Source organism: Geospiza fortis, unplaced genomic scaffold (assembly GCF_000277835.1).
Source record: "Geospiza fortis unplaced genomic scaffold, GeoFor_1.0 scaffold112, whole genome shotgun sequence".
Lineage (NCBI taxonomy): Eukaryota > Metazoa > Chordata > Aves > Passeriformes > Thraupidae > Geospiza > Geospiza fortis.
Window position 1 is genome coordinate 18,271,728 of NW_005054298.1, and position 10,121 is coordinate 18,281,848.

The 10,121-nt window shown below is 35.4% G+C and overlaps 1 protein-coding gene across 1 annotated transcript in view; it reads right to left on the reverse strand.

Annotated features, from left to right (window-relative positions):
• TLK1 (tousled like kinase 1) overlaps positions 1-10,121 on the reverse strand; it is a 42,526-nt gene that overhangs the window by 3,629 nt on the left and 28,776 nt on the right. The window contains exons 12-19 of the mRNA XM_005415851.3: positions 9,904-10,001; positions 6,697-6,778; positions 6,345-6,436; positions 6,169-6,258; positions 5,383-5,552; positions 3,968-4,103; positions 1,415-1,526; positions 1,034-1,141 (exon numbers count right to left, since the gene is read on the reverse strand). Of these exons, the coding sequence (XP_005415908.1) occupies positions 1,034-1,141; positions 1,415-1,526; positions 3,968-4,103; positions 5,383-5,552; positions 6,169-6,258; positions 6,345-6,436; positions 6,697-6,778; positions 9,904-10,001 (888 nt within the window). The remainder of the gene's footprint in view (positions 1-1,033; positions 1,142-1,414; positions 1,527-3,967; positions 4,104-5,382; positions 5,553-6,168; positions 6,259-6,344; positions 6,437-6,696; positions 6,779-9,903; positions 10,002-10,121) is intronic.

Below are 10,121 nucleotides of genomic sequence, written 5' to 3' on the forward strand. Positions count from 1 at the left end.
ACTGCAACTCTCTCACTACACTATTTTTAGAAAACATAATTAACAGAAATATACCACCATTTGTAACAGCAAGTTTATGTATCCAAAAGACTTATTTTGTTGGGAAGCTACTGCCTGTAGTAATATGTTTCTTTTCCTTTTAATCTTTAGAAGTTGAATCTTAACATTCCTAAATTTTTGGTGTGTCCCAAATCTAAGTATGTTTAATTAGTTGCTGAAACTTGAATAAGCATTCTACTATCTTGGCATTTTTTTCCTCAAAGAGCACATCTATTGCATCTGGTCATGAATATATCTTTCAAACTTTGGAAGAGTTTTTACAAGCAATTAACATAATATTTTCTTCCACTTTCACAGAATTGGATTTGTGTTACAGATACTGACAGTAGTAATTATTTGGGAAACCACCTCAATCTGTTTCTGAATAGCCAGTTTGTGTAGAGGAATTGACACCTTTGGGGCAGAGCAACTATTTTGGCAGTCTTATTTCCTGAATCAGCATCAAAATATCTTCTAGATTCTTAATCTCAGAAATTCATGTTTCTAAACTCAGATATAAGTTAATACATACACACTACAACCTTTCAAAGGGAAGAGTATTAGAGGTCATATCCTTCAGGTATCTAGTAGTCAAGTAGTTCTTCTAGCCAATAAGGCTGCAGAGAATTAACATCCACTATTTCCAGAAAGAGCTTGCTACTGTTAGCAGCAGCATTTCACAAGAACTTCTAGTAAGACAGCCTGAATGAGACACATAAGGTCCTCTGAGAAAAAGTAAAGCAGACCATTTTTGAGGTGGCCTACTTAAAAACTACTTGCAAATTTCTGGAACATATATATAGTTTTGCTTTGAAGTACATGATTTTCAGAAGTCCCAGAATAAGACTGCTTAAATAAAAACATCCACATACTAGCTCTCAAGTATGTTTTTCTACATAGTTATTATGTCTTACAGCATTCTTGCGTTAACAACAATTTTACAGCTGAATCCTTCAAGATGAATGTTTTACTCAGAAATTATAGTAAAAGTTACCTTGGCTTCATTGCTTACAACAGGTTTGACAGGGAATTGAACTTCTGTGGCTTTTAATATTGTATTTTCTTGTAGGATATCTTGCTGTGATTGATTGTGGCCAAATGGCTGCAAAACAAGCACATGATTTTTTTCAGGAGATTTATCCAATTACTTTGATTTCATAAATATTTATCCTGTAGTAAGTTGTTGCAGTATACAAACTGCCAGCTATTCTGCAAATAAAAAAGTTACAGGCAAGATTTTCTAATATTTTGCAAAATCAATGTACACTGCCAAAAAGTAACACAAGTAATTTTTCATGTATATTCATGTCTTCACAATCTTGTGAGAATAGGCACGTACACTAAAACTCTTTAGATTTTCTAAAGCTTTCCTTACCTTTCTACCATAAAGGCATTGGAAAAAGATTACTCCAACTGACCACACATCAACCTTATTAGAAATCTTTGGTGGCTCTTTGCCAACTACAAAACACTCTGGAGGCAAGTACCTGGAAAACAAAACAGGCATTTCAGTCTGTAAGTATGGCATCACTAGAATGTGCTCAATTATCCAACTGTACAAACACCTCACCTACACATCTCTGAGCTTTTGACAATTGTACAGCTGCCCTACAATCTGCATTCCAACACCTTGCAACCCACCAAAACTGATATCACAGTTTCTATACAGTTAGTAAAACAGAGGGGTCTATTTAACACAAGCACAAATACAAACATTTTTTGCCTGAGCTGCAATTATAATTTCTTTCTAAATTGGGACCCCAGGTTAAATATGAAGCCATCTATCAGAGCAAGAAAAGATGAAAGCCAAATAGGGCATTTAACAGCAAGACCTGGTTAGGAATCAAAGAAAATGCAGATATGGCTTAAAGATCCTTTAACTAAGTTTTTAGTAAAAATGGTAACATTACCCAGAAGCGTATATGATAGACAAAGGTGATTGTTATTTCTGTCCCTGTATTTTGCAGAGAGAGAACTTTACTTAATGAAAGTTGACGAAGTTCCCATGCCATTCCTGAATTACAGAATAACTGATGAAATGGAACTTCCTTTAAAAAGCAAACAAAACCTTCCATATGTATTAATTTAAGGGCAGTCAAGTGTTATTCACCATAATATTTAAAATTGAAACATGCAAAACAACTATTAGGGCAACTACAGAACAGGAACTCTCTTGTCAACAACATATAAGACTTAAAGTGAAACTTTGAAGAAATATTTGTAGAAATAGAAATAAGCAGAAAAAAGGAGATAAAAATGCAGCAATTTTAGACAGTACCACAAACTCTCTTCTGGAATACTTGTTTACAATTCTGATTACAACAATCAAGACAAGGGATCTTAAAGTGATACAAACGCAAAGAAGGTTACTAAAACGATCTGAAGAATGGATAGCCTACAGTTCAGAGGGAAAAAAAAGTGAAGGCTACAAAAACACCAAGGTGCAAGTACTAGGAAGGGGGCACAACCTACTTGAGGGAGGACAATGTTAGCACAGGAACAAACAAGTATAAACTGGCCACAAATACACACAGTCTGCAAATTAGAGGATTAGATTTCTAATGATCAGAGAACTGATTTTGGAGAAGACATTTCAAATCAGATTACTGGGGCCAAAACACTAGCTTAATTTAATATAAACATCTAGAAGTTTGCCAAAGAGATTATATAACCTAACTGCCTGGGAAGGCAGGTAACTGAACCCAGTGACTGAGGAAATCCCTTCCAGGGCTATCTATACTGCTGACAGTTTGTGCAATGTACTCTGAACAGACTCATTACCAACCTCAAACTCACTCTAAGTTTCTCCCTCCCTAATGAAGATTTTGGGCTCAGAGAAAGCATGAATTAGAAATGCAGAGACTCATCATGAATCTGTAATGATTACAGATCTTTTTTTACTTTTAAGTTTCCAGCACCACTAGTGCCTGAGGCATTCTAGATGAAATCCAAAAGCCAAAATTTTTCTGATCTATATTCCTAAAATATAACATTTAAACTGGTGTTTAAATAGGTAAAGCATTAAAAAGAGTAGCAAAAGCCTAACACTTCTAAAATGCTTCAACTTGAGTAATCATTTTCTCACAGCATGTGCACAGTGGCATTTGTAGAAAGAGTATGTGTTTCCTTTTCTAAAAACTCTGAAGGAAAAGGCAAAAACTTTATGACTTCCAACTCCTGAATATGGGAAGAGGTGCAAAGCAAATGGGAATGACACTGGCTTCTCTGTAGAGCAAATGACTTGTAACAGCCTGCCCAGTACAGGATTTCTAATCCACCCACTGACGCAGCCAGCACATACCCAGGCTGAAAGAACTACTCTGCCATGAAGAATCTGCATCTTTAGAGAGTCTAAAAACAGATTTTCTGTAAGCAATGACATGCTTATTGTCATACCTATGCTTTGGCAGCTGTAAAACCCCAGTGTTTTGGATGAGTATGCAAGCACACAAAAAATAAACCACAACTGCTGGGCTGTCATGAATGTTTAGGAAGGAAGAGTGAATACTCTTTGGTCCTAAGGACATTACTAGCTGGCAATACCTGTTCTACAATTTCCAAGTACTAAGCACCCACACTTAATCATCAAATGTCTCTGTCAAATGTCTTCAACCACCAGCAGCCAAAGAAATAATACCTGCCTCTTCAGAGGTTACCATGTTTCTAAATCACAGTGATCATCTCCACATTTATTTATACACACATACTTATAAATAAATAACACAAACTCTCTTATTTTACTTGTTAAGTTAGATTCTTCTAACATTTGGGAATATCAACATCACAGTACTGCACAAAGACCTTTGTTGGCCCCCCATGTTAATACTTTTAGTCCTAGTTGTCTCTCCAAATTGGCTTTATAAGACTACATCTATAAAATCTGAACAGTGATCCAAAGTCTAAACATCAAAATCAAACCAGGGCTTACCAGTAAGTTCCTGCTCCCTGTGAAGTTAAATCCATTCCGTCCACCCCATAGCTATCATCATCCATTATTTTGGACAGACCAAAATCAGTAATTTTTATTTCTCCACATGCTGTTCCATCTACAAGAAGGATATTACCTATATAGGGAGGAAAGAAAAATTACTTTAAAAAAGCTAAAAGAATGCTTTATCTTCAAAACCAGGTTCAATTTTCAAGAGCGTCTAACTTCATGAGGATAAGTGACAATTTTACAGAATCAAAGACTCAGAACCATAAACCAGCCTGGGTTAAAAGGGAGCCACTACCAAACCCACAGCCTTGGTGTTATTAGCACAATGCTTGAACCAACTGAGACACATTTACATAATCTTTACATCCTCAGCTCTAGAGTAACATGACTATGACAAGTTTTTGTGCAGTTTCAGCATCTCTCTAGGTTACCATGATGATCTGAAATGGCTCTCTCATCTGGGAGCTGGTTGGTCAGCAAAGAAACACCAAAATGGAGTGAGGAAATATCAGAATGCAGCCACATACCAGTTACAAATAAGTTTCATTATTTTTCTGCCAGAATGAACCCTACACTACAGTTTTCAGGGTTTGCATATGCCACAAAATTGTGCCAAGAAATTGCTGCAATCCTACAATTCTTACTCCATGGGTTAAAGTTGTACAATAATTTCTTGATATAAAAATTATTTGATGAAGTTCCTCTGAGAACAAAAAATAATGAGACTAAAAATACATTCTGTACAATTTCATAAGACAAAATAAACCTGTGTGAGCAGTTTATTACAGAAAAGAAAGCAAACAGCCTGGTACTAAGAATTACTTTACAAACCCCATACTTGGAAGTGTAGCAGATTAAAGCACATGAATAATATAAGCATCATTCATGCAGGATGGTGAAACAAAGACAATGTAATCAAGACAAATATTATTTATAAATATATTTATTATCCATTGTAAAGAAAACTATCTGTAAAGTCTTGTTTTGGAATGCTTATACCGGGATGCTGAAAGTGACTGATTACATATTTACAGGTTTAAAAAAAACATACGGGAAAAATTAATTACACATCAGCATTCCACAATTACCAGACAGGACTGAGCCTACTAATGATCTCATCTGTTTATACTGCTAACTACCAATGCATGTACCTATTAGCTGTATGATTTTTTTCCTACAAATTCAAATCAAAATAATGCACAATAGAAAAGTTCTAACAAACTTTTTCCACATAAGAGTCAGATGATTCTGGCAATGAAATTCTGAAGAAAAATACATACTTTTTCCAGTTGTTTGCAATAACCCTGACACACAGAAGATAACTCTGGCATTTTCAGGCATGAATTAGAAACAAAATAAAGGATAAAAAGTAAATTACATTTTCAATCATAACATTTCTCACTTACCTGGTTTAAGATCATAGTGTATAATAGGGGGCTTGATCTCATTGAGATACCGTAGTGCATTTACTATTTGCATTACAATGGACCTAGCTTCTTTCTCTGACATCAATTTATGTTGCTTGAGATAGAAATCCAAGTCATTGCCTTCACAGTATTCTAAAACCGTGCAAAACCTAGGGTTGAATTTAGAGACACAAAATGAAAGAATGTATCATACTGCACAATCAGAAACAGACATGACAACCTAGTTTCATTCTGACAAGTTTAAGAATGGCTGCCTGAATATTAAAATACATGAATGAAATTGTTCATGGAACACATGGTGTAACTATTAGCTCATGAAAACTAATATAAATCAGAACATTCATACTAAGAGAGAAAATGCATCCATATGGATGAGAAATTAAGAAAAACCTCTTTATTTATAGTAGATGCACTTCTCAAAATCAAAATGCTTTAACTATCCCTTAAGATGTCACAATTTCATGCAAAGAGGTACAGCCCAGTCACCAGGGTCTATGCCTAGGCTAGTAATGCTCCTGATGCCATTTAGTCTTGGAAAATTGTCTAAGGTATGGCAGCCTTTTGATGCCAGTCAGGTGTTCCAAACACTCTCTTCATCACCTTATAGAAAGCCTGCAATATTTAGCAGACAAAATTCTGCAACTAGCATGGGGTTTTTTTAAATGTTTTGGCTGAAAGCAAGAACATACGTTATTTTTGTTCAAATACTCTTCATTTCTGTTTATCTAATATACAGCACTGAAATCCCTGCCAAGTTCTACTTACGTATCTGTATCCAGGGAGAAGTAGTCATACAGTTTAACTATTCGGGGGTGATCCAGTTCTTTGTGTATTCTATACTCTCTGCAGGCATGTCTAAAAGAAGATGGATACATTAGCCTTCTACAATCAACAAAATGCTATTAAGCTTAGCATATGAAGTGTAAGTAATTAGTATTTACTTGTGGTAGTTTTCTTTCTTTTCATCCCTCCAACTTTTGTTAAGCTGGTGAATCTTCACAGCAGCATATCTTTGTTCATAAAGATCAAAAGCCTAAAAAAAGAAATGCATGAATATGGCAAAGTTATAACCAAAGGTGATAAAAATAACACCCAGTAAAGCGAGGAAAAAAGATGGCATGTAATTCACAAATCTATTGACAAGGCTACTGTCATGCTACCTCTCCTCCACAGGTTAATCGAAGCCTGGTCAACCCATTACAGTCTTTCTACTTAATTAGGTCCCATTTTATCCCCCCCAGATTAAATGTACATGGCTCAAAAATTCTATTTATCAGACTCAACAAACCCTACCTTGTATACTTCACTGAAGCCACCTCGGCCAAGTAAATGGAGTAACAAATACCGTTCATTCAATGTGGGGTGATCTTTAAATCTTGAAAGAAAAAAAGAATTGGTTTATTCTGCTTAAGGTAAACAAGTAGCATCTAAAATGCAAATTTCTTAGTATTACTCATCAAATAAAGTTTTCTTTTCAGAAACAACATATAATATGCTGAGCAATATTACACCACAAGAAATCTTACGCCACAACTGTACAACATGACCAATACCTTTTGACTATTTAGTTTACACATACTATCACAACGCTATCATCAAAACAATCAATCCTGGCAAATATTTTGTTATTTTTCTCTGGTTTTTTTGAAGATAAGAAAAACGTGCTTAAATTTAAACATTTTATACATGGGTCTCTCTTTGTTGCGCCAAATTTTGGAGAAGAGTCGCATTTCAACTTTCTGGAACAGACAACAAGGACATTCTTCCAATTTCACATAAAACATGACTAGATATGTATATTACTGCCTTTAAAAATGGTTTTGTATAACACTAAGAAGTTAAAACAAATCATTAACAGCAATATGGGGAAAACACATGAAGAAATTGACTATCTGCTCACACTTAAGCAAAAGCAAAATGGAAATACTTCTTCCAAATATAAAATGACACTGCCAGACCAAGAAAAAGGACCATATTCTCTCTCCTAAAATATATAGAAGACAAAATACATTCTTCCATCCAATCAGAGGGAAGGGATCTGAATATTCATCACATTCTTAGTACAGTAATGAGACAAGGCAAGAATCTAAGGCAAGCTGCCAGTTATATTCCATAGAAAACTTTAAAGAAAAATTTAGGGCCAGTCTGCCAATAGCTCATCCTATCCTTCCATATTCTCTACAGTTTTAGAAGTATGGTCATAGGTAGTCAAGTATTTGAGAGAAGATGATCTTGCCTACTGTGCCCCTTCCAGAAATAAAACTTTCCTTTTTATTCTATAAAGATACATACTTCAATGCTAAATATTTATTTAAAGAAACCATAAATAGTAAACAATGTATTCAGTGTGGAAGAAAAACAAATTTAGAAGCAGTATCATTAGGCACTTGATGTCATGTGACCAGTAGCCAAATTCTTTTTTTATGGTCTTTCTATTACACGTGTACCTCTAGTAGGCCAATCTTGTGAATCTTACCACCTTCCTCTCCACTGCTTGTGCTACTCTGCGTGGTTCTCCATGGCTCAGAACCTGCACCCCAACATCATGTGGCCTCCAGAGCCACACAGGGAAGCCCTAACCTGCACTTAACTTGTCCCATTATTCCAAGGCAGCCCTAACCTGCACTCTCAACTTGTCCCATTATTCCAGGGCAGTTGCAGACATACAAGTTTACCCAAGGGTAGATGGACTTGTTGCTAGAACAAGAAAATGGGCTTAGCTTTACAGCACAGCTGGAAGTGGAAATCCCAACAGGATTTGAGTCAGAACCCAGCAGCTGCTTTGCTGAGAACTCTCTCCCTTACCAAAGAGCCACATCACCAAGACATGTTAGGAAAGATAGCAGGGGCTACAGACTTAAATTATTTCTCCATTGCTTCTCTCTTCTGCATGAGGACCATAAGCTGTGGCTTGGCCACGTGGTAAATACTTGTCTAAACTCCCACAAAAACATGAACACACAGTTTAAAGCTTTCCATTCTGTACCATGAAACGGGTTAGCATTGTCTGCAGATGATGAGCAGTGAAGCTGCACCATGGACTGAAGCTTGTCCAAGTCCTGTAACTGTTTTCAACTGTGACTGTAATTTGGACATTCTCTGCCCCACCTATGCAGTATTTTCATAGTCAAAGTCTGCAATTTTTCTGTGCCATTTATTCCTTATTGCTGAAGGATCCTTTTTAAAAAAAAAAACTAAACCTGTTCTAATGCAAACACTGAAGATTTATAAAAGTTGTCATTTAACCTGCTTGTTTATTTGTTGTAGGGCATTTATTTTAAAATACTATTGTATATTTCTATCTTAAAATATATATTTTTTAAAAAGAAAATACTCTGCCCTCAAGATGTAAGTATCAATACTCATTATTCTTCATACCAAAACACAGAACAGTTTAGCTATCAATTAGCAGTAAAGCCACATGGTAACAAATAATTTCTGTATTACTACATGGTAGGTACCATCAGAACAGGCACAATTTCACACCTTTTTCTTTTAGTACTTAAAAGCTTTAGTGTATGCACAATTCTATCGTGTCTATAAAGTAAAAAATAAATACTGAAGACTTAGGGCTACTTTTTCATAAACATTTCCTAGTGCAGAAAGTGGGAAGTCCAGAACCATCACGTCTTTCCCCCCAGCTCATTCCACCCTTGCACTGCCCTCTCTCCTCATGCTAGCATTTTTGCAACTGGGCAAAGATCTAGACCAGGAAATTGATCCTGGATTAAAATTAATCCAGAAAAATAAACCACAGGAGCTGGTTTTAATTTGGATTGATTTCCAGCATCAGTTCAGTAAAGAAATGCCAGTGCAAGCATGTGAAAGAAAACAGGGCTAAGTAGCCAGGGAGAAGCAGAACCAGTTCCCTTCAAGCAACAGCGCCAGCTGAAAGTGTTGGTGAAACTGCAATGTCTGAAGTTGTCATGATGGAAAACAGACTTAATGAAGTGATGTAATTATTACTTTGAAAACTACACAGTAGCAGTTCACATTATGTAGCAATTTAACATTGTGATACACTGCCATTCAAGGTGAAATACAAAGTAACAACATGATATGGCTTTTCCTGCTAGGTACCTATACCTAGTAGGAATTAAATCGCAGAGCCATAAACACAAACTAATTTTAGGTACAGCACAAAATTGCTGCTGGTGCATCAAACTTAATGCAGTTCACTTAGATGATAATAATGCAAGAGGTTATCTCACAAGTGGTTTTTTTTTTTTTTAATTTAGTAATTCGGTCTATCAAGTTTCAGCTCTTCACTATAAGCTATGTAGGTATGTTTTTCTTGCATATTCAACAAAAACAATAATAAATTTACTAAATTGTAAGAAATTTTAGTTAAGGTTAAATAAATTGGTGTTTAAAATACATATATAAACATAGAAATGCAGAAAGAAATAATTAACAAGTCTCTCTTCTATAGGTAAAATGTGATACTAGAGAATTACTTTTAAAACAGACATGCAAAATTAAGATAGTAAAGATTCTTACTGTGAATTATCTTCATTATTTATTCTTTTCAGTTCTCTAATGTGAAGATTCCTAACTCTTTCCAAACGTTCAAGTTCAGCTTGTATTTCAGCTTCCTCCTGCAAATGAAAAGAAGGAAATATAAAAGCTCATTTACTTCCCATTTGAAAAGGGTATTTTTACCCCTGCATCAATACTAGTGGTGATGGAGGAACATTTAATTACAAAACCCAGCTGAA